General features: G+C 39.5%; 1 protein-coding gene across 15 annotated transcripts in view; it reads left to right on the forward strand.

Annotated features, from left to right (window-relative positions):
- MGA (MAX dimerization protein MGA) overlaps positions 1–25,156 on the forward strand; it is a 151,829-nt gene that overhangs the window by 45,207 nt on the left and 81,466 nt on the right. For 14 of the 15 annotated variants that reach the window (XR_010663944.1, XR_010663945.1, XM_065941004.1 and 11 more), the window contains exons 1-2: positions 5,406–5,508; positions 14,528–15,658. Coding sequence is in view for 13 of the 15 variants with exons in the window: in XM_065941004.1 (XP_065797076.1) it covers positions 14,595–15,658 (1,064 nt within the window). In the remaining 2 variants the exon portion in view is untranslated. Of the gene's footprint in view, positions 1–5,405; positions 5,509–14,527; positions 15,659–25,156 lie in introns of those variants that run through there. The other variant, XM_065941005.1, reaches the window with a different exon arrangement.

The raw sequence follows: 25,156 nt of genomic DNA on the forward strand, positions 1-25,156 counted from the left end.
CAGGTTTAGTCGCTGGTTGGGGAACTAAGATCCCACAAGCCATGAGGAGTGGCCCCACCAAGAAATAAATATAAAACTCCATTCTTTAAGAAAGAATGGTAATGGTAGGTGGTATACCTTGTAAGATAAAAATCTGCTCACCTTGTGATGGTCATTTAAATCTTTTGGGGAAATTTTACTCTTGTAGTGTACTAGTAGTCTCGGAACCACTGTGTTGATCACCACAGCTCATTTCCATGAGGCAGTGGTGCCCTTCTTGCAAAGCATGATTTTTTTCATATGCATTTGCAGACAGATTTTCAGTGTATTTTTCTGTCATAGATTTCTTGATTTTGGCTTGATTCCAGTCTTGCACTTAAGTGTCTCTCAGTCGTCTTCTTTGGCCAGTAATTCTAGTTTTTGTTTTTATATGCTCTCATGTGTGTTTTAAATCCCTGTGCTGCCCTAGGCTATCAACTTTTTCCTGTTCTTCTTTTTATGCTTTCTTGGATAAGGTGTTTCTTCTGAGGGCTCAGTACTACATTGAAAATATTTATTGTTTACTTTTCTTTTAGACCTATTCTTTTTTTGCTCTGTAATCCTTCTGAAACTAGCTCTCTGAACTTCATTTATTTTACTGATTTCTGACATCTCCCTCTTTAAATATTACTAAAACAAATTCACTGTTATCCTTTCATCTTGAAGATATTTACTGATTTTTTTTTTGGTATTTTTTTTTTTTTTTTGCAGTCTCTGTTATGACTTGTTGCTTTTGTTACCAGATAGTAAATTATGGAATCACAGAATTTCTCCCAATGCAAAGAATCTGCTTGCCTTTGTTGATTTCCTAGGTAATAGTTAGTTAAAAGTCACGCATGCAAAGGCAGTCAGCAACTAGTTGGATTTTCCTTGAAAACCATTATTACCTCTTGAAGCATCTGCCCTGTCAATAATATTTATCCATTCCTCTCAGGAGAAATTAATTTAAGAGTCAATGGTACTAGTTTTTTCTAACTATAGCTGTACACTTTTGGAAAATGTTGGCCAAAGTAGGATGTTTGTTTGTTACTATTAATGTGAATATGGTTTAAAGTAGTATGATCCTGTTTTCCAAATCCCAAATTGTTGCACATTAATTCAATATTTGATATTTAGACTTGCCTGGAAAACTGGGACCTATAGTTTCATATTCATTTGGTCAACAAATATGGGTTTGCTCTGTTCCAGGGATTGTGCTAGGCACTAGAATAAAGCAAACAGTCTAGTGGGCAAAACATTCATTAATGCATAATTTAAAAAACAATTACAGTTGTGGCAGGTGTTGTAAGAAATATATGGTACTGTGAGAACACAAAACAGGGAGACATCTGATGCTGAGGGTTAAGGAAAGTTTCTTGAAGAAGTGACATTTAAATCTAGGCATGAAGGATAAGTAAGTTAGGTTTGAGGCATCTAAGAAGATCTTAGGCAGAGGGTAAGAAATATGATTCTGCAGGCTTAAGATATGGGGCAGCAGCAATGGTGTTTCTTCATAAACATTGATAACATTCCACCACATTTGTTTCTCCTTTCCATTCTTACTTTTATTAATAGATATTAACAGATATTTTCTAAAATATGCTTTTAATCACATTACTATACTGATTAGGAAAGTTTTTTTTTTTTAATTTTTTTTTGACGTGGACCATTTTTTAAAAGTCTTTATTGAATTTATTACAATATTGCTTCTACTTTCTGCTTTTGGTTTTGTCTGTGAGGCATGTGGGATCTTAGCTCCCTGACTGGGGATCGAACCTGCACCCCCTGCATTGGAAGGCAAAGTCTTAACCACTGGACCACCAGGAAAGTCCCTGATTAAGAAACTTTTAAAGCTGTTCATTGGATAGATTATTAGAGCTGCTTCAGGGCAGGAGTCCTGCCACTTTTAAGTTTCACATGTTGAACCAGTTGTACTTTATCTATATGAGTTGGTTTTAGTTGCATTAATAAAGAGTAGGCAAAGATGGGGTTGTATATAAACTGATATGATCCCTTTTTTTTCTGCCTAGCACATAAGTTTTCAGTGAAACGTGGCTAGTAAAAGTAGTTGTTTTTTTGGTTAAAAAACAAAAACAAGCCGCTTTTGTGACCTAGTCTGTATGTAGCTCTTATTCTAAGAATGGTCTTTATTGTATTGACTTAAGATATTGTACTGTTCATGGGGTTCTCGAGGCAAGAATAGACCTTGGAAAAGACCTTGCTCCTGGGAAAGATTGAGGGCAGAAGAGGGGACGAGAGAGGATGAGATGGTTGGATGATGTCATTGATTCAATGGACATGAGTTTGAGCAAACTCCGGGACATGGTGAAGGATAGGGAAGCCTGGCGTGCTGCAGTCCATGGGGTTGCAAAGAGTCGGATGCGACTTACTAATTGAACAACAATAACAACAACAGGAGAGTGTAAAAGGGATAGCAACCCAGGAGTTATGAGGGGTGGTGTTGGTCTCATCTTGAGAGTGTCATCATTTTCTCTTTTAGTCATTTGAGGGAGGTATGTCTTCAGTAGAAATTGGAACTGGGAAGGTGGGATCTGAATAGACTGGATAAGGAGTATAATTTGTCTTGCTGGTGGATTCTGTTTAAGTGGTGCCAACTCTTTGGAGTTCTAGTGCAGACATCTTAACAGTACATAAGGTGCGTGTCTTTTCTCCTCAGCATATACAAGGCACTCAAATATTTATTGAGTAGGAAAAATGTTCATGTAAATTGATAGGGTTTATGTGTTTATAAAGAATCTTGGTTCAAAACTGTACTTTTTAGCCAGATTGTTTATATTGCATGCATTCTCTATCCCCACCCCCCTAATAGTGAGAGAATTCCAATAGAAAGGAGCAGGATCGCCTGGCACTTGAAGCTTGGCCCCAGGGATTCAACCACTCAGTCCCAATGATTTAAGTGGATTCAACTTAAACAGAATCCACCAGCAAACCGATGTCATGTGGAAACTCCTTGAATATTCCAGAACTGGGCAGAGACATAGTCACTGAGTGCTCTTTAACAGAACCATTGAGGTCTGCCTGTGAAACTCACAAGCATCAATTCTTGCAGTTAGTTTGGAATTTTAAAAGTTGGATTATATAAGCCTTTTAAAGGAAGTCATTCTTATATATGCAGAGAATACACCCAAGGATCCCGGTCTGAGAAACACTGCATTAAACACTGAATGTAAACACAGAGGTTACTTGAAGAAGCCGAAACAAAAAAGTGGTTACTTGGTACTAGCATGATATGATGTTGGGCTTTCCTTGTAGCTCATTTGGTAAAGAATGTGCCTGCAGTGCAGGAGACCTGGGGTTGATCCCTGGGTTGGGAAGATCCTCTGGAGAAGGAAATGGCAACCACTCCAGTATTCTTGCCTGGAGAATCCCATGGACAGAGGAGTCTGGCAGGCTACAGTCCATGGGGTCACAAGAGTTGGACATGACATAGTGACTAGAGAGAGAGAGAATGATATTAAATAAAAAATAGGCCACTAAAATGGTGTGGCAATGTTATTTTTAGATTACATATAAAAACAGTTTAATAAGTTCTCAGATTCTTGATAGTATATCTCTAGCTCTTTATAAGTTAGGCAGATTCCACTCTGAAAAAATACAAGTAGTTTACCTCTCCCACCAGGAAATCCAGTGCTGAATCTTGAATTTTTTTAAGTGCCTGGCATTTCATAATGTTTGCTTGATGTAGGGAGAGAGAAGCAAGAGAAAAACTTCATTCTCCCTCACCACCAAGGTGTCCTCACAGATTCTCCCATGTTAACTTGTTCTTTTGCGGATACACGTCTGGCTAGACATGGTTGTTAATCAGTCATCATTCATTTAGACTTTAGGATTAGATGCTTACATAATAAGTCAACACAAATTTTATTTTTGCTTCAGAAAATGGAATTTTTTTTTTTTTTTTAGAAAATGGAAATTTTGTAAGAGGAAACCTTAGACCTTTGAGAGGAAGGCATTCTTGGATGAGGTGGGAGATTCTGAAAAGGCAGCTTCCAGGAAGGAGGTTCTTGGGGTCAGGGAAGAGGAGGAAGGTGTGGAAAACTTACTTTTCACTTTTGCCTAGGATCTTGCATATTATTATTTTGTTGCACCGGTAATGCAACAAATGGGGTTGACAGTGCTTGAATGGGGGTTTCAGAACAACTTCAGAAGTCCGTCAACGTTAGCCTGCATATTTTCCATTCCATACTGATTTCAGCAGTTTCTCCTCCTTGTGTGGCGTATCCTCTCAGGAAGAGCAGAAGGAAAAGAAGACCCTTCCTAATATGCCAGAGCACAGATTAATGTCTTGTTGGATAAGCCTCTTCCTCTTGGCTCTTTTCTTGTAATCGCCTCCTTCCTCACAGTGTTTAATATTAAGTCACCTAGCCGGTAATAGGTTCTCAGTATTTGCCAGTTCTTCTAAGAGAATGACAGGAAAGTGGAAACGTGGACCACAATTTACGCTCTCTTACTTCCTACTTCTCTTTTGCCTCTTTTCTCCCACTTTAAACGATTGTCTTTTTACTGGATGTTAGCAGAGAAGAAAGAATGGCTGGTAAGGGGTAGGGAAGAAGAAAGATATTTTTGATATTTGGTTGGGAGAAATACCATACCATCAAGTTAATTCAGCAGTTTTTTGTTTGTACCTCATAGCTTAAATATCTCGAACAAACAAAAATTAAAAACGCAGGATTAGGGCATTAACCTTGGATAATACTGTCTATCGTGCAAAATTCTCATTTCCACGTTTTACTGTTTTTATCGAGATCTATCAGGTGAGCTAGTAGCAATTCTTCCTTTCTCACTTGGCACTGAGGTTTTCGGACTCCTCCCTACTTTACTAGTGGTCTTCTGTCGTGGATGTTGCAAAATTGATCACCCGTCTCACAGGATGTTTTCTTGAAGGTTTCCCGACGTCGTGGCTCTCTCCCAAGACCGCAGCACAGTGGGGAGGAAGATCTCCGATTCTTTTGACGGACTTGTAAAGCCTGGGGGCTACGGAATCTCACGTGGGTGGGGCTGGGCGCAGCTGGGGCGGGGCCAGCGAAGAGCCCAAGGGAAAAGGTGGCAGGCACAGATGAGAAAGCCCCGCGGGCAAAGGTTTCACAGTTTTCACGAAGGCTTCGTGTGCGAGGCTGAGGGAATTGGGATGCCTCCCTCCTGCCTCGCCATTCTTGATTCTGGAAGCTTCAGTAGGCTTTTCTCGGTTGCTGGTACCCGGAAAGGCAGCCGCTTCAGCTCCAGGGGCGGGTCCCAAGGGTCTTGTCTCAGCTCCCGGGCCGTTTGGCCTCCTGGCGTTGGGGGAGGGGCGAGGGAGGTGCTGCTCGCGCCTCCTTTTGCGCTTGCGCGACGGGCTCCGAGCGGGTAGGAGCGCGTGCGCGATGACGTGTACGTCCGATGCGCGCGCAGGCTCTTCAGCTGGAGCGGACACACGGTGTGCAAACCGAACAGAATAACCCGCCCCCAGCGGGATGTGAAGGACTCCGGGTGAGGCCGGCCACGCCCCGCACGGTAACTCTCGGGCCCGGGTGGAGGGCGTCTCCTTAGTACTGGCCGGATTGGAGTTTTCCGAGAGTTTGAAGCTCTTGTGTATTTTTTACGGTGTGAGGAGCGTTCCACTGAGCGATCTTCGCACGCCCCGGCCAGGCCGGGCCTTGCGCGGGGCCGCCTTTGGCGCGCGCCTATGGTCTTCTGAGCGAGGCTGCGCATGTCACCTCGCGCGCGTCCCCGGCCTCACTTCCGCGTCGCGCGGCGAACTCGGAACATCGACGCCAGCTAGAGCGGCCACGAGGCGGGCGGGGTGAGAAGCGCCCATGGCGCAGCCCTGCCCTCGCGTGTGTGGGGTGCTGCACCGCATGGTACGATCCGCGTGACGCCTTCCAGCCAGTCGTGGGGCTTTAGGTCGAGAGCCGTGCTTGTGCGCTTTGCCTTTTAGAGCCCAGGTCTCGGCGTTCCAAAACTCCGAAGGAAACGGTGCTGACCTCGCATTTCTAAGGAGCTGTGTGCAGCATTTTGACACCTGTATAAACCTTTCGTCTAGCATATAATTTCCTGACAAGTTGTTTGAAGCAAGACCGCGAGTTTAATAAGGAAGGAGGTCGAGGAAGTGAGCTTTATAGGACTGGGAACTTGGTAAACAAAGGACCGGTGGTTCGAAAGTGTAGAAGTGAGGGCGGGGAAAACAGGTGGGAAGAGCAGGTGTTACTTTCTTTTCCCCTCTGTGGGGCATCCTTTGGCCAGTTCTCTGTGTGACTTCCCTCCCCTGTTAAATGGTCAAGGTCTGCTCTCAGCAGTAGGTGGGTCTGGGATAGAAGTACACCGCTCCGAGTACTAGCAACCAAAGTTGAGGAATCTGCGTGCTAGGAGTATAGAAAATTTAGGGATTATTTCAAACTGGGTTGAGAGTGGGAAGTGGTAGTGTCTTGTGAAGATTTTTGCTCTGCCTTCGGAACTCTAGAGATGCCATGCCTCCTCTGAAGAGGATGGAAGCAGGGAGGTTGAAGGAGTTCTGAAAAGAAGAGTTATTGATCGCAGAACAATGTGAATGTCCAAAGCTCTTTTCTTTTTGAGGGAAGACCACGCTCCCAGGGTTCGCGTAGCAGGGGCAGACACGTGGATCGAGAGACCTCTCGAGCCCACCCGCGCGCTGCCTTGTGTATTTTAAAGCACACCAGGCTTCTGCGGCAGAGTCCCTGGCAAATCCTGCCTGCTCTGCCTCTTTTTGGGCGCGACGCCGCGGCTAAGGTTGCAGAGAAAGTGCCTGGAGGTGCCGTGACGGCTGCTGGGAAGAAGGCCGGCCTGGGAGGGCCGGACGGCAGGTTCTGTAGTCTCCACGGTAACCGCATGCGACTGGATTCCGCCGAGTGATCCGCGGGTTCCGGCTGGCGGCACGTTATCTATCGGACTCCCCTTCCGCAGAAGTGCTTTCCTTGAGGCATTTTTTCACGTGGTTCTTGGTTAGCTAGCCTCTCTAGTTGAAAAGCGGTGATGTGGGCCCTGGTAATCGACGGCGACTGCGGTTCTCTGAGACTGGCAGGAGGCCTTTTCACTTCGAAGTGTCTGGAGTTGGCGCTAGTCCTTCTTGATGCCAGAGAGCTATGTTTCCAGCTGTTGTGTGAGTTGAGTGGGTTGGATGCACTTTCCAGAAAACACATGCTTAGGATTTGAGAAAACTTAGTGCCCTGGGTACCTTGTCATAGTTTATCCAAGGCAAGGTTGCTCTTTGATTGCTGTCCATTTCTGCCATAAAAGTTAGTTCTTTAAAATCTACTTAGGCAAGTGTTAGGGACCTGCTAGCTTGCTAACCCTGAGTTGTGATAAAGGGATCATTCCTAGGAATAGAAAATGCTCATGAAGCCTGCATTAACGAATGGTATTTGGTGAAAGAAGGGGGTGGGGATGGGCTACTATCTTAGGTAAATGCAACTTCGTGCCTTAAAACCTAAAAGCATTTCAGGTATATTTTGGAATTTACGTTTCAAATTAAGGGTTGTAGTCATGATAAAATGCCAAGGGTATAGTTTCTGGTACAAAGTAAGTGCTTACTAATAGATAGTGAGTACCATGGCAACCCACTCCAGTATTCTTGCCTGGAAAATCCCAAGGACAGGATCCGGGCTACTGTTCATAGGGTCGCAGAGTCAGGTACGACGGAAGCGAGTTAGCACGCACGCACACCATTTATTTAATTATTAAAGTTAACCTAATGACGATTAAGAACGGATAGTTGGCTATTTTATTGTCTTTACATCCCTTGCTGTCGTGTTTTCTGATTACTTTTGCATGTAAATAATGCTTTTTAAAATATTTTTCAAATTTCTGGGTCCATTGTATTTTGATGAATACTGAAATTCAAGTGAATCTATTCTCTTACAAATTTGAGCTTCAGAAATGTAATTTAACCGCACTCTTGTAGGGAATAATTACGTTAAGGAACAAACTAACATCTACATGCCTACCTTACAGTAATGCATTTACTGTATGAAAAGTATGGTTATTTTTAGCAACTTTGAAAATACTCAGTTTAGGTTGACTATCATTTGAATGTTTTGTAATGTTTTGTGTTTTTAAGTAATAGTATTGGTTTGGAATTTTGGTTTACTTTGTTGCAGGAGTTGGGGGGGGGAGGTAGAGACCGATACTAGTATCTGAATTAGGTAACTAGCTAGTAAACTAACTAGTGTATTTTGTAAGTTGTATGAAGATCGTGGCTTTAGTAGTTATTAAACATTTCCCAAAGAGGTCATTGGTGAAAAGATACTCAGAATAGGTACTCTGGAATTGTAACAGTTTTCTTATGATACTTGACACATTACTGGAAAACATTCTCTGTGAAATTGCATTTGTGTGTTGATGTGAGTGCCTGCACCACCTGATGTTGACATTTTCAGAATGTTACTTAGAATATTTCCCAGCCACAACTGAATTTATCTCTGTAGGTCATTATTATAGTAATTCTATGTGGATAACTGCTTGATCTTGAAAAGCTGAACTGAAATTTTTTTGAATGCTAAGTTATATCTGTATACCAAAACTGTGGTCTTCTTTAATGCTTTCAGAGAATTTTTAGAATCTTTCTGGAAGGAGATTTATTGCTTCATGAGTAGCCTAAGTAATTTGATTTTTGCAATTGGTTAAAGTTATCTTAGACTTTAGAGTGGTATTTGTGTGTCTGACACAACTGAATTGCTGAATTGACTATCCTTTCTTTAGAAAATCCAATATTGTATTCCAAAAGCATAGGCATATTACTTATAGTGAAGTGAAATTCATGCTTAAAAATTGTTGTGGAATAAAATTTTATTTCTAGTCTGTAAACCTTTAGCAACGTATGGCTTAAGATAGATACTATTTTGTTGTAAATTACATTTTCGGTTTTACACATTTTGATCAATTTATGGAATAAACTTGACAGGAGGATTAAAAAAAAGACTCTACAAGTCAAAAGTCTGAAAGTTCAAACTTCTTTTGAACTTAATACACACATTTTTACATTTATTAGATACTTGTGTACAGAGTGCAAATAAAGCAGTCTGACTCTTCTGAACTTCATTTTTGTGTTTCAATGAAAGGAAAATTTTGAAATGTGTATATATAATGTAAGTTTAAAATTTATTATAGTACAATCTCTACACTGGATTCCCATCAGTAGAATCTTTGATATTTAATATTATTAATTTTTAAAAGATAGTGATTTTTAAAGCATTGGTTAAAACTTCCTTGTCCACTTTTACCTGTAAAAATCATCTGAAAAATCAAGATTTTATTATTGTAGAAGACAGTGTTTAGGAAATTCTGAACTCTTTAATGTCTTCGTAGGTTTGGGATAGCTAAACAATTTTTCAAGTAGTTCTTTGCTGCCTGTCTTAAATGCACTTCATAAGTGTGTTTTTGCATAATTGCTTACAAAAATACTTCATTTGTAACAAAACTGAGCTTTATGGACTAAGTACAAGGTTAGGAGTTTGTGTTATTTGATTTACATACAGTTTAATTTTATGTTTTTAGTTTTGTTTTATTTAGTTGGAGGATAATTGCCTTACAATGTTGTGTTGGTTTGTCATACAATAATCCTTTTTTTTTTCCTACAATAATCCTAATCAGCCATAGGTATATATATATATCTTCTCCCTCTTGAGTACCTCCCCCCATCTCACTCCTGTAGGTTGATGCAGAACTTTGGGCTGGTTTCCCTGTGTTTTATAGCAGCTTCCCCCAGCTATCTTATTTTGCACATGGTAGTGTATGTATGTCAGTGCTTTGCTTTCACTTCTTGTCTCCCACCCCCACCCCCCATCGCCATAAGTCCATTCTGCATATCTGCATCTCTATTCATATTCCTGTCCTGCAAATAGGTTCACCAGTGCCATTTTTCTAGATTCTGTATATATGCATTAATATATGATATTTTTCTCCTTCTGACTTAACTTTACTCTGACAGGCTGTAGGTTTCATCCCCCTCAGTTCAGCTGACATTTGTTACTTTTTATGGCTGAGTAATATTCCATTGTATGTATGTACCACAACTTCTTTATCTGTTTGACCAATTCTAGGTTCATCTGCATCAGTTCAACTGACATTGATTCCTTTTTATGTCTAAGTAATATTCCACATGTATGTACCACAACTTCTTTATCTGTTTTTCTGTTGATGGACCATCTAGGTTGCTTCCATGTCCTCTCTATTGTAAATAGTGCTGCAGTGAACATTGGGCTACTTGTGTCTTTTTGAATTACAGTTTTCTAAGGGTATATGCCCAGTAGTGGGATTGCTAGGTCATAATGGTTGGACAGCAGGGAGATCAAACCAGTCAATCCTAAGTGAAATCAACCCTGAATACTCACTGGAAGGACTGATGCTGAAACTGAAGCTCTAGTATTTTGGTCACCTGATGCGAATAGCTGACTCACTGGAGAAGTCCCTGATGCTGGGAGAGATTGAGGGCAGAAGAAGATGGTGTTAGAGGATGAGGTGGCTGGATGGCATCACTGATGTAATGGACATGAACTTGGGCAAACTTCCGGAGATGTTGAGGGCCAGAGAGGCCTGGAGTGCTGCAGTCTGTGGGGTTGCAACAAATCAGATATGACTAGGTGACTGAACAACAACAGTGGTAGTTAATTTCCTAGTTTTTTAATGAATCTCCATACTGTTCTCCATAGTGGCTATATCAGTTTACATTCCCACCAATAGTGCAAGAGGGTTCCCTTTTCTCCACATCCTTTCCAGTATTTATTGTTTGTAGATATTTTGATGATGGCCTTTTTGACCAGTTATACACCATTTTGGAGGTACTGGTTTTTATGAACTTTCTGAACTTTACTGTTTTTATAAAAGTCACTGTATTTGTGACTTATAAGTCTGTTTAAATTTTGTCTTATCAGTCTCTGATAGATGTTACTTGAACTAGTTTTAGGAAATCAATAAACTTAATTGCCTTAAGCCTGAGGAAGCTTTTGAAAAGAATCATTCTAAATTTTATCTATCTCTTAAACTCCAAATCAGAGGAGAGATTTTTTTTTTAATCTTTCCTAAGTATTAGTGCTTTAGTGTTAGAAAGTAGGGTTTCTATTTCATATCTAGCCATAGTCAGAAGCAATAACCAACCTTTTTTGAAGTGCTGATATTTAAAGTATTATCCTGAAGATAATGAATATTTTAAGTTTTGGAGCCCCCTCCCTACTTTTTGGGAGGATCATGTGGCCAATCCTGAAAGATGTAAAATTCAGATCAGATACTTTTATTGCTTGTCAGTAGCTCTGATGAAAAGTAAAATTAGACTTTTAATTAAAAAGAGGAGCACCAGTAAGTGGCTCAGTTTGATTAGTCAGAAATTACTGACCCAGTTAAACAAGAGTGTGTGTGTGTGCTAAGTTGCTTCAGTTGTGTTTGACTCTTTGTGACCCTGTGGACTGTAGCCTGCCATGCTCCTTTGTCGACGGGATTCTCCAACAGTTAAGATCACCAGAGTGAGTTGCCATGCCCTTCTCTAAGAGATCTTCCCAGCCCAGGGATCGAACCTGTGTCTCTTATGTCTCCTACATTGGTAGGTGGATTCTTTACCCCTAGCGCCACCTGGGAAGCCTAGTGATACAGTATTTTCCTTTTTTGTATAAAAGCTAATTGAAGATGATAGCTTTATATTTTGTAGAATATTTAGGTAATTTATTTTTGCGTATCACTTCAGTTGAATGTAACAACCTGAGATTTCTTTATAATGGTTTACTGAGATATAATTCACATAAAATTAACTATTTAAAGCATTTATATGTTTATTTGACTGTACCAGGTCTTAGTTGCAGCATGCGGGGTCTTCAGTTGCTGGCTTGTGGGCTCTTGGTTGCAGCATATGGGATCTAGTTCCCTGACCAGGGATTGAGCCCAGACCCCCTGCATTGGAAGTGTGGTGTCTTAACCACTGGACGATCAGGGAGTCCCAAAATTCAACATTTTAAAGGATACATTAACTGGTTTTTAGTTCCTGAACATTTCCATCACTCTTATAGAAAACCTCAAACTGTTAACAATTGTCCTAATTAATCCTCTTCCTTTTCACTGTCAACCACTGATCTACTTTATAGATTTGCCTATTTTGGACATTTCTTATAAATGGAATCATACAGTGTATGTATTTTTTTGGTGTAACTTTTATGAATTAACTAATTTAAGGTTTCTTTTTTTGGGGGGGATAGGTTGTATGGTCATGAGATAAAAAATTTAGAAAGTGTCAGAGTATTTTTCCAGCCACCCTGTTTTCCCTTAATAAAGTCAATACTGCCAGTTCCTCTTCTGTCTTTGCAGGTAGTCTGTGTCAGGCAAATACATACATATTCTTTTCTTTCTTTGGCTTTTTCTTTGTTTAAACTTATAGAAGTATATAGCATAATCTATAACTCTTTTGAACTTTATGCCCTTTGTATATCTTTTAGATAATGTTAATTTGTCTATAAGATTTATAATTCTCTTTTCTAGCTGCAGAATATCCCACTCTTTCATAGTACCACCATTTATTACAGGTGTGGATGTCACCATTTATTACAGGTGTGTATGTGTGTTTCCATAAGATAAAGTCCTAGAAGAACCATTGTTTCCTGGGATGTATGTGTTTCTACTTTTGATATTTTCTTTTTTTTTTTTTTTCCATTTATTTTTATTAGTTGGAGGCTAAGTACTTTACAATATTGTAGTGGTTTTTGCCATACATTGACATGAATCAGCCATGGATTTACATGTATTCCCCATCCCGATCCCCCCGCCCACCTCCCTCTCCACCCCATCCCTCTGGGTCTTCCCAGTGCACCAGGCCCGAGCACTTGTCTCATGCATCCAACCTGGGCTAGTGATCTGTTTCACCCTTGATAATATATATGTTTCAATGCTGTTCTCTCAAAACATCCCACCCTCGCCTTCTCCCACAGAGTCCAATTGTCTGTTCTGTACATCTGTGTCTCTTTTTCTGTTTTACATACAGGGTTATTGTTAGCATCTTTTTCAATTCCATATATATGCGTTAGTATACTGTATTGGTCTTTATCTTTCTGGCTTACTTCACTCTGTATAATGGGCTCCAGTTTCATCCATCTCATTAGAACTGATTCAAATGAATTCTTTTTAATGACTGAGTAATAGTCCATGGTGTATATGTACCACAGCTTCCTTATCCATTCGTCTTTTTATATTTTCATACTATCCTCTGAGATTTTGTCATCTTACACTCTGAGTGGCTGATTAGATGAGAATGTTGGTTGACACATACCTTTTCTAGCACCTTTGACAGACTTTGATTTTTGCCATTCTGCTAGGGTAAAAAGCAGTATCTTAGGATGACTTTAATTCCTTCTGTTCTGTGACTGTGTACATTTTCTTAACCATTTGCAATTCCTGTCCTTTGTCCATTTTGCTATTAGATTTTTTGTTTTTCCAATTTGTATAAAATTCCTTTTTATATTAGGGAAATGAGTTTTTTATGATATGTTTCAGGTACTGTTTTCCAGTTAGTCATTTTTTTAAATCTTGCATGGATAGTTTTTGTCATATTAAAAACAAATTTACATGATTCTGAATTTATCAAAAATTTTGTTGTCTTATTAACTTCTAGGTTTTGTGTACTACGTATCAAAAATCATTTTTTCAGGATTTCTTTAAGAATTAAAAAAAATTTACACTGATTTGGGAGTACGGGGTGGGATTTAAGTGTTTGGTCTATTGGAATTTTTTTCAGTGTAAGGTCTGAGTTGTGGAGCCGACTATTTCTTTTTCCAGTAAGTTCTGGTGTTTTGCCATGTTTTCTTTAAATGTATGTACTAACAGGGCTTCTTTGATGGCTCAGTTCATAAAGAAACCACCTGCAATGCAGGAGACCCAGGTTCCATCCCTAGGTTGGGAAGATCCCCTAGAAAAGGGAATGGCAACCCACTCCAGTATTCTTGCCTAGTGAATCCCATGGACAGAGGTGCCTGGTGGGCTACAGTCCATGGGTTCCCAAAGAATCAGACACAACTGAGTGACTAACACTTTCACTTTCATGTACTAGTAGGTTAAATAGCATTTTACTTATGTATGAACTCATGCCAGTACTCTAATAAAAGAGGTGATTCTCTGTACAGTGATAACATGGAAATTTGTTAATTTTTACTCAGGAGAATGTGCTTGTAACAGAATCCTCTCAAATTAATTCATAAATTATTGGGGTTCTTTTGGAATGCAGATGACTTTACAATTTAATCTTTTTAAGTCCGTATACTTTTATATTTTCATATAATTTTTCTAAAATGAATACTTTTTATGTGAGGTTATTGCATGTATAGTGAATTATTAAAGGATTGGGATATGAGTAACTTAATTAGATTAAAATGAACTTTAAAATAGATAATCAAATATTCTAGAATGAATATCCTTACAGTGATTGAGAGAAAAGTAGAAGCTAAATCTTAGAAGAATTTAGGAATGTATTTTGGGATAACATAATCATTCTTACATTTTTGTTAATAAAATGTTCATTTGATTAAAGTGTTGTGTTGTTTTTTTTTAGGCTGGGAAGGCCATTGTGATTATGTGGTAACTACAATTATCTTACTACTGATTTTCCCACTGGAATCATGGAGGAGAAACAGCAGATTATATTGGCTAATCAAGATGGTGGGACAGTGCCAGGAGCAGCACCTACCTTCTTTGTCATCCTGAAACAGCCAGGAAATGGCAAAACTGATCAAGGGATTTTGGTTACTAATCGGGATGCCTGTGCTTTGGCTAGCAGTGTGTCATCACCAGGAAAATCTAAAGGAAAGATTTGCCTTCCAGCTGATTGTACTGTAGGAGGAATTACTGTCACCTTGGATAACAATAGTATGTGGAACGAATTCTATCATCGAAGCACAGAGATGATTCTGACGAAGCAGGGAAGACGCATGTTTCCTTACTGTCGTTACTGGATAACAGGTTTAGATTCAAATATGAAATATATCCTTGTCATGGATATATCTCCTGTGGATAATCACCGTTATAAATGGAACGGTCGCTGGTGGGAGCCCAGTGGGAAGGCTGAGCCCCATGTTTTGGGGAGGGTTTTTATTCATCCAGAATCTCCTTCCACAGGTCATTATTGGATGCATCAACCAGTGTCTTTCTACAAACTCAAACTTACAAACAATACACTGGACCAAGAAGGGCATATTATCTTGCACTCTATGCATCGCTACTTGCCACGGCTTCACTTGGTGCCTGCAGAAAAGGCTACTGAAGTGATACAATTAAATGGCCCTGGTGTCCACACTTTTACCTTCCCACAGACTGAATTCTTTGCAGTAACAGCTTATCAAAACATTCAAATTACCCAGTTGAAAATAGATTACAATCCATTTGCTAAAGGCTTCAGGGATGATGGCCTGAATAGTAAGCCCCAGAGAGATGGAAAGCAAAAGAACAGCTCTGACCAAGAAGGGAACAGTGTTCCCAGTTCTCCTGGTCAACGGGTCCGTCTTACAGAAGGTGAGGGGTCAGAGATGCAGCTAACAGATTTGGATCCTTTATCAAGGGGTCAGGAAACATCAGGCAAGGGTTTGGAGACGCCTTCCCTTAATATAAAGCGAGATTTTCTTGGTTTCATGGATATTGATTCAGCACTTGGTGAAGTCCCTCAGTTGAAGCAAGAGGTTTCTGAAAGGTAGGTAAAAACAATTTTCTGTTCTTAGAGATAAAAGGAAGATATGAAATTAAAATGTTGGTTATGTGGACTTGTGACTTTAGGTATTACTGATAATGCAAGCCGCTATAAAATACCCCACATTTGTGAAGTGATAGTTGCTTTTCCATTCTGCAAAATGATAGTTCATTTTTTTGTAATGAATATCAGTTGGGTTCACAATCTAGAATTGTAGGCAAACTAGATGACTTATCCCAGTGGGAACCTTAGATTTTAGATTTAGACTTTTGTTAATCATGCATGTCTATTCCTTGTTAATATATAGGCAGCATTTAAAAAATATTAAAATATAGTTTATATACAGTATATATAGACAACTCTTGATTAATTAGAGAAGGGAAAAGAATGACCCCCAAATCATAACTGAAACAAGACTTACCCAATGAGGCTCAGAAGAAATTGAAAGTAGACTAATTTATGTCTAGTATGTAAGAATTTCCTGGGACTTAGCTGCTGGTTCAGTGGCTAAGACTCCATGCTTCCAGTGCAGAAGGTCCAGGTTCAATCCCTTGTCAGGGAACTGGATCCCATATGCAGGATCCCACTAAAGATCCTGCATGCCACATCTAAGACCCAGCATAGCTAAATAAATAAGAATTTTTTGCCCTTTGGACATCCTAATCCATAAATTTCCTGACTAAAAACAAGCTAAAATAACATGATACACTGTTGCACTTTTTAAATTTGAACTTGTGTTATTTATTTTTATTGAAGGCTTTGTTTTTTTAAGAGCAGTTTTAGGTTTGCAGCAAAATTGAGAGCAAAGTTTAGATATTTCCCATTACAACTTCTGTCCCCACCCATACATAGCCATTCCCATTATCAACATCCACCACCAGAATGGTGCATTTGTTTATAATTTATGAACTTATATTGGCACGTCATAATCACCCAAAGTTCATAGATTGCATAAAGGTTCACTCTTGGTGATACACATTCTGTGGGTTTGGACAAATAATGTAAAGACATGTATCCACCATAATAGTATCATACAGAGTATTTTCATTGCCTTAAAAATCCTCCATGTTCTACCCATTAATCTCCCGTTCCCCTCACCTCTGGAAACCTCTGATCTTTTTGTTGTCTCATAGCTTTGCCTTGTCTAGAAAGTTGTATATCTGGAATCATACAATGATGTAGCCATTTCAACTTGGCTTCTTTCACTTAGTAATATGTATATGAAGTTTCCTCATGTCTATTCATGACTTGATAGCACATTTTTTTGTTTGGTTGTATAATTCAGTTCATTTATTCATTCATCTCTTAAAGGGCATCTTAGTTGCATCTCAGTTTTGGCAGTTACGAATAAAGCTGCCATAAACATCTGTTTCCAAGTCTAATGTTCATTTGGATAGATACCAAGGATCATGGTTCCAAGACTGGATGGTAATAGCATGTTTGTTTATTTATTTGTTTGTTGGGGCTGCCCCAGGTCTTAGTTATGGCACACGGGATCTTTCATCTTTGTTGTGGCATGCCGGATCTTTAGTTAATGGCGTTTGAACTCTTCAGTTATAGCATGTGGGATCTGGTTCCTTGACCAGAGATCGAACGTGGTCCCCCTGTGTTGGAAACATGGAGTCTTAGCCACTGGACCACCAGGGAAGTCCTGGTGACAGTATGTTTAAGTTTATAAGAAATTGTCAAATTCTCTAAAGTGGCTGTGCCATTTTTTGCAGTGAAAGAGAGTTCTTGCTGCTCTACATCCTTGTCAGCATTGTCAGTTTTCTGGATTTTGGCCTTTCTAATAGGTGTGTAGTAGTATCTTGTTTAAATTTGCCTTTCCCTGATGACATGATGTGGTGCATCTTTTCATGTGCTTATTTGCCATCTGTGTATCTTCTTTGGTATCTGTTAAAGTCTTTGGCCTATTTTCTAATCAGGTTGTTTTACTGTTGTCTTCAGACTTCTTTGTGTATTTTGGATAACATGCCTTTTGCAAATATTTTTTGCCAGTTTGTGGTCTGTCTGCTCATTCTCTTGATGTTGTCTTTCACAAAGCAGAAGTTTATTATTTTAATGAAGTTCAGCCTATCAGTGATTTCTTTCATGAATCATGCCTTTGATTTTGTATCTTGAGAAGTCATTGCCATATTTAAGGTCATGTAGGTTTTCTCTTAGGTTATCTTTTAGGATTCTTAAAATTTTGAGTTTTACATTTTGGTTTATGATCCATTTTGAATTAATTGATGTGAAAGTTGGAAGGTCTGTGTCTAGAGTCATTTTTTTTTGCATGTGGATGTCCTGCTATTTCAGCACTGTTTGAGAAGACTCTCTGCTCTGATACTGTCCTTGCTTCTTTGTCAAAGATCAGTTGGCTTTATTTGAATTTTATTTGTGGGCTCTCTAGTCTGTTCCCTTGACCTATTAGTCTGTTCTTGTAACAGTACTGCACTGTTTTGATTACTGTAGCTTTTTAAGGAAGTCTTGAACTTGGGCAGTGTCAGCTCTCCAACTTTGTTCGTTTTCAATACGTGTTGGCTATTCTGGGTCTTTTTTGTCTCTATATAGTCTTGAGAATCAGTTCAATCATATTCACAGAATAACTTGCAGGGATTTTGATTATGCTTGCATTGAATCTATAGATCAAGTTGGGAAGAACTGACATCTTAACTGTATTGAGTCTTCCTGTTCATGAACATTGACTACCTCTCCATTTATTTAGTTCTTTAATTGTTTTCATCAGTGTATTTTCATTTTCCCCATATAGATCTTGTATATATTAGATTTATAACTAAGTATTCACTTTCGGGGTGTGATAATGTAAAACGGTATCGTGTTTTCCACTTGTTCTTTGTTGATACATAGGAAAACTATTGAATTTTGTACTTTATCCTCGTATTCTGCAGCTTGTTTATTAGTTCCAGAAGATTTTGGGGGATTCTTTGACATTTTCTACCTAGATGATCATGTTATTTGTGAACAAAGATAGTTTTATTTCTTTCTCTCAAATCTGTATTACATTTATTTTCTTTTATTGCATTCACTAGAACTTCCAGTAAGATGCCAAAAAGGATTGATGAGAGCAGACATCTTTTCTTTCTTTCTTATCTTAGTAGGAAAGTTTCTAATTTAAGTTGAGAAAATTCCCTTTTATTTGCTAGTTCACTGAGAGTTTTTATCATGAGTGGGTGGTGGTGTTCAGTCACTAAGTCATGTCCGACCCTTTTCAACTCCATGAACTGCAGCACGCCAGGCTGCCCTGTCCTTCACTATTTGCTGGAGTTTTCTCAGATTCATGTCCATTGAGTTGGTGCTGTTATCTAACCATCTCATCCTCTGCTGCCCCTTCTTATGCCCAGCATCAGGGGCTTTTCCATCTTCAGCTCTTCGTATCAGGTAGCCAAAGTTTTGGAGCTTCAGCATCAGTCCTTTCAATGAATATTCAGGGTTGATTTCCTTTAGGATTGACTGGTTTGATCTCCTTGCTGTCCAAGGGACTCTCAAGAGTCTTCTCCAGCACCAAAAATAGAAAGCATCAATTCTTTGGCATTCAGCCTCCTTTATGGTCCAATTCTCACATCTGTACATGACTACGGGAAAAACTGAAACTTTGACTTTATGGACCTTTGTTGGCAAAGTGATGTTTCTGCTTTTTAATATGCTGTCTAGGTTTGTCATAGCTTTTCTTCCAACGAGCAAGTTTAATTTCATAGCTGCAGTCACTGTCCACAGTGATTTTGGAGCCCAAGAAAATCTGTCACTGTTTCCACTTTTCCCCATCTATTTACCGCAAAGTGATGGGAGCGGATGCCATGATCTTAGTTTTTCGAATATTGAGTTTTAAGCCAGCTTTTCACTCTCCTCTTTCACCCTCATCAAGAGGTTCTTTAGTTCCTCTGCTTTCTGCCATTGGAATGGTATCATCTTCTTAACTGAGGTTATTGATATTTCTCCCGGCAGTCGTGATTCCAATTTGTGATTCATCCAGCCCAGCATTTCACATGATATACTCTGCATAAAAATTAAATAAGCAGGGTGATAGTATACAGCCTTGACGTGCTCTTTTCCCAATTTTGAACCAGTCCATTCTAAAGGAGATCAGTCCTGGGTGTTCATTGGAGGGCCTCATGTTGAAGCTGAAACTCCAATACTTTGGCCACCTGGTGCGAAGAGCTGACTTATCTGAAGAGATCCTGATGCTGGGAAAGATTGAGGGCAGGAGGAGAAGCGGACGACAGAGGATGAGATGGTTGGATGGCATCACTGACACAGTGGACATGGGTTTGGGTGGACTCCAGGAGTTGGTGATGGACAGGGAGGCCTGGCGTGCTGTGGTTCATGGGGTTGCAAAGAGCTGGGACACGACTGAGTGACTGAACTGAACTGATTGTGTCATGTCTGGTTCTAATCGTTGTTTCTTGACCTGCATACAGGTTTCTCAGGAGGCAGGTAAGGTGGTCTGGTATTCGCATCTCTTTAATTTTCCACCGTTTGTTGTGATCCACACAGTCAAAGGCTTTAGTGTAGTCAGTGAAGCAGAAGTAGGTGTTTTTCCAGAATTCTCTCGATTTTTCTAAGATCTAAAGGATGCTGGCAATTTGATCTCTGGTTCCTCTGCCTTTTCTAAATCCAGCTTCCATCTGGAAGTTCTTGGTTCATGTACTGTTGAAGCCTAGCTTGAAGGATTTTGAGCCTTACCTTGCTAGCATGTGGTCCTTTCTGGTGGCTCAGATGGTAAAGAATCTGCCTGCAGTGCAGACGACCTGGGTTAAATCCTTGGGTCGGGAAGATCCCTTGGAGAGGGGAATGATTACCCACTCCAGTGTTCTTGTCTGGAAAATTCCATGGACAGAGGAGCCTGGTGGGCTACAGTCCTTGGGGTCGCAAAGCATCAGACACGACTAAGTGATTAACACTTTTCATACTTTTTGCTGGTATGTGAAATGAGCGCAGTTGTATGATAGTTTGAACATTCTTTTGCATTGCCTTTCTTTGGGATTGGAATGAAAACTGACCTTTTCCAGTCCAGTGGCCATTGCTGAATTTTCCAAATTTGCTGACCTATTAAGAGCAGCACTTGAACAGCAGCATCTTTTGGGATTTTAAATAACTCAGCTGGAATTTCATTACCTCCACTAGCTTTGTTCCTAGTAATACTTCTAAAGCCCACTTGACTTTACACTGTAGGCTGTCTGGCTCTCAGTGCGTGACCACACCATTGTGGTTATCTGGGTCATTAAGACCTTTTTTGTATAGTTCTTATGTATATTCTTGTCACCTCTTCTTAACTTCTGTTAGGTCCTTGTCATTTCTTGCCCATTTCTGGTTTTGATCTTTAGTGTCTTTTTTTGCTTCTTTATTAGGATTTTCATTTGTCTGCTTACGTTGCACATCTGTTCTTAGCATAGCCTGCCAGGCTCCTCTGTCCATGGAATTCTCCAGGCAAGAATACTGGAGTGGGTTGCCATTTCCTCCTCCAGGAGATCTTCCCAACCCAGGGGTTGAACCTGAGTCTCCTGCACTGCAGGCAGATTCTTTACCACTGAGCCACCTGGGAAGCCCACATGCGGTCTACTTTATTTATTAGAATTCTTGGCATGTTAATCATAATTATAAATTCCCAATCTGGTAATTTCAACATTCCAGTATGATGATTTTGATGGTTGCTCTGTCTTCAAGTTGTGGGTTTTTGTTTTTGTTTTTGCCTTTTAGTATGTGTTGTTAATTGTTTATGGCTAGGTGGACAGGATGTGTTAGGTAAAAGGAAATGCTTTATATAATAGGCTTTTAATAATGTTGTGGTAAGGCATGGATGTGAGGGAGAGGGAAGTGTTCTTTTAGTTATATTTATTAGTTTAGTTATATTAGTTCTCAGTTTTTAAATAAGGCTGTGCTTCTGGGCTGTGAACTTCACAGGTGCTTTTCATATCCCTTCTTGACCCCTTAAGTTGGACAGGATTGGCTGTGGTAGGCTGGAGTTGGGTAATTTCCCTTTCCCCAGGTCAGTTAGGCTCTGATAAAACCCCACCAAGTTAGACTCTGGTTACTCATTTCTCTCTAGAGATTAGACTTTGTTGTTAAAAGTAACAGAGACCACCCCTCTGAGCCACCTGCACCCCAGGATTTTTATCATGAGCTGATATTTACTGCGAGATCTGGTCTAGCTCCTAGAGGAAAACTTAGAGAAATATGGGAGCCCCTTATAACTGGGCATCCCTGGAGTTTTAAACTTGGGCTGTCTTACACTGAATGTTCAGCAATTTGTCAGTTACAGTTCAGGTTTTTCTACCCTGGCACTGGTTCCCAAGGTGGAGTCTGTTGTCAGTTACTGCTCCATTAAACCATGATCCCCTGTATTTACCTGTCTGTTTGAGCAGTTTGCACTTTCTCTTATGGATTCAAAATAATTATTGATTTTTCAATCCGTTTAACTCTTTCCTTGTTAGGACCTAGTGGCTGTTTCTAAGCTTCTTATATTTGCTACTGAAAATTTGCCTTATTTCAATGTTAAAATCTAAGTTTGGCAGAAGTACATCCCAGCCCAATACTTCCCAATCAGTCCTTCCAATGAATATTCAGGAGTGATTTCCTTTAGGGTTGACTGGTTTGATCTCCATGCTGTTTAAGGGACTCTCAAGAATCTTCTCCAGCACCACAGTTTGAAAGCATCAGTTCTTTGGTGTTCAGCCTTTTTTATTGTCCAGCTCTCACATCTGTATATTACTACTGGAAAAATCATAGCTTTGACTGTGTGGACCTTTGTTGGCAAAGTAGTGTCTCTGCTTTTTATTTTATTTTATTTTTAAATAAAAAGTTTTATTGGAGAAAAATAGAACCACCACGTACATGGAAAAGAGCACAAAAATTCAACTGATACAGAACTGAAAGTCACAACTACTCAGTGTTGTTTGCGATTACTTTTCAATTTCTTAAATGGCGTCCCTCAGTTTTTTAAATAGTCTTGCCAATTTTTTTCAGCTTAAATAGCATCAAGTTTTCAAAAAATTAAGAGCCTCAGCGAAGGGACCAGCTTTTAAGATAACAAAGGTGACACCAAGAGTCTCCTAATAGGACCAATTCTACCGAAAAATTCCTGAAAAACATAACTACTGAGTCTGGTAGAACAGTAGCTCAGAGACCATCAGGGATTAGTTAGAACACTGACTCAGACGGTCCAGTCTGCAGAGAGGGCAAACAAAAAAGCTGCATTTCCCTGTTAGATGAGTTCATGTAAGAATACCAAGGAGGTGCTAAGAAAATACAGGCAATGACAGCTCAAAATAATTAAGAAGATATTCTAAGTACCACATATTATTAGACAACAGTGTGTAAAGTGATGCAATTAGAAAACAGGCAACTTAAAAAAAAATATGGTCACAGGTCTTTGAGAACTCAAGAAAACAATCAATGGCTAACACAAGAGCTGAAAGTCTCAGCTGAGGGGTGAAAGTGAAAGTGAAGTCACTCAGTCGTATCTGACTCTTTGCGACCCTGTGGACTGTAGCCTACCAGGCTCCTCTGTCCATGGGATTCTCCAGGGAAGAATACTGGAGTGGGTTGCCAGTTCCTTCTCCAGGTGTCTCTGCTTTTTAATACACTGTCTAGATTTGTCATAGCTTTTCTTCTAAGGAGCAAGCGTCTTTTAAGTTCATGGCAGCAGTCACCATCAGCAATGATTTTGGAGCCCAGGAAAATAAAATCTGTCACTGTTTCCCCATCTAAATCTTAAGATTCTGATCTTAAGAGTTAAGAAATGGTTCAGATTTATGAATGCATAAATATCTGTTACTGAAGAGGAAAAAAACAGCTTGATGTGCATGTTCCAAGGAATAGCATTATCTTCTACCTGAAAATGGTATTTAGCTATATGCAGACTTTGCATATATACATATATCTGAAGACTTTGTCTTCAGATACTTGATTTGGGAGCTGAGATTATTTTGAGGCAGGGCTTGTGGTGAGAACTCGTAGGATTTACTCTCTCAGTGACTTTAATATATAACATAGAGCAGTGTTAATTATATCAATCATGTTGTACATTGTAAACCTAGTACTTACTTATTTTATAATGGAAGTTTATACTTTTCCACCACCATCATACAGTTTCCCTTTCCCCTGCCCGCAGTAACCACAAATCTGATCTCTTTTTCTGAGTGTATACTGAAGTATAATCAACCTACAGTACTGTTCATTCTGGTGTGTAGCATAGGGTGATTTGGTATTTGTGTACATTACAAAGTGATCACCATGATAAATCTGTTAATCATTTGTCATAATGTAATTTTACATTTTGTATATATTGCATTAATAGTGTATTAATATGTATTACATTATTATTGGCAGTATTTCCTGCACTGTATGTTTTATTCTTGTGACTCATTTACTTTGTGACTAGAAGTTTGTACCTCTTAATTTTCCTCACCTATTTCATTTATTACTTTTACCTCTCCTCCTCTGGTAGCGATCTAGTTCTCTAGATCTATGACTCTTGTTTCCATTTTGTTATTTTTGTTCATTTCTTTTTTTTTTTTTAAGATTCCACATATAAGTGAAATCATAAAATACTTGTCTTTTTATGTCTGACTTATTTTCACTTAGCACAACATCCTCTACGTCCATCCATGTTGTTGCAAATGGCAAGATTTCATTTTTTTTTTTTTTTGTGGCTGGTATTCATCTATCATCTTTTTTATCCATTCACCTATTGATGGACACTTAGATTGTTTCCATATCTTAGTTATTGTGAATAATGCTGCTGTGAACATAGATGTGCATGTCTTTTTTTTTTTTTTTTTTGCATATGTCTTTTTGAGTTAGTGTTTTTAGTTTCTTTGAAAAAGTACCCAGAAGTGGAATTGCTTGGCAGTTGCTATGGCAGTTTTATCTTTAATTTCATGAAGAACCTTGATACTATTTTCCATAGTGGCTGCACCAGCTTGCATACCCACCAACAATGCCTGAGGGTTCCCTTTTCTCCACATTCTCTCCAGCGTTGATTATCTGTTGTCTTTTTGATAATACCATTTTGACAGGTGAAGTGATAGCTCATTGTCTCTCTCTCTCTTTAGTCGCTAAGTCGTGTCCAAGTCTTGGGACCCCATGGACTGTAACCTGCCAGGCTCCTCTGTCCTTGGTATTCTCCAGGGAAGAATACTGGAGTGGGTTGCCATTTCCTTCTCCAGGGGATCTTCCCGACGTGGGAATTGAACGTGGGTCTCCTGAATTGCAGACAAATTCTTTACCATCTGAGCTTTGAGGGAAGGTCTTAGCTCATTGTGTTTTATTTATTTATGGTTGCACTGGGTCTTTGTTGCTGTACGATGGCTTTCTCTAGTTGCAGTGAGTGGGGGTTACCCTCTCATTGTGGTGCACAGGTTTTTCATTGCTATGCCTTCTCTTGCAGAGCTAGAGCTCTAGGGCGCATGGGCCTTCAGTAAAGTTGTCTCACGCAACTCGGTAGTTGTGGCACATGGGTTTAGCTGTTCTGCGGCAGGTGGACTCTTCTGGGAACGGGCA

This window comes from Muntiacus reevesi, chromosome 7 (genome assembly GCF_963930625.1).
Source record: "Muntiacus reevesi chromosome 7, mMunRee1.1, whole genome shotgun sequence".
Lineage (NCBI taxonomy): Eukaryota > Metazoa > Chordata > Mammalia > Artiodactyla > Cervidae > Muntiacus > Muntiacus reevesi.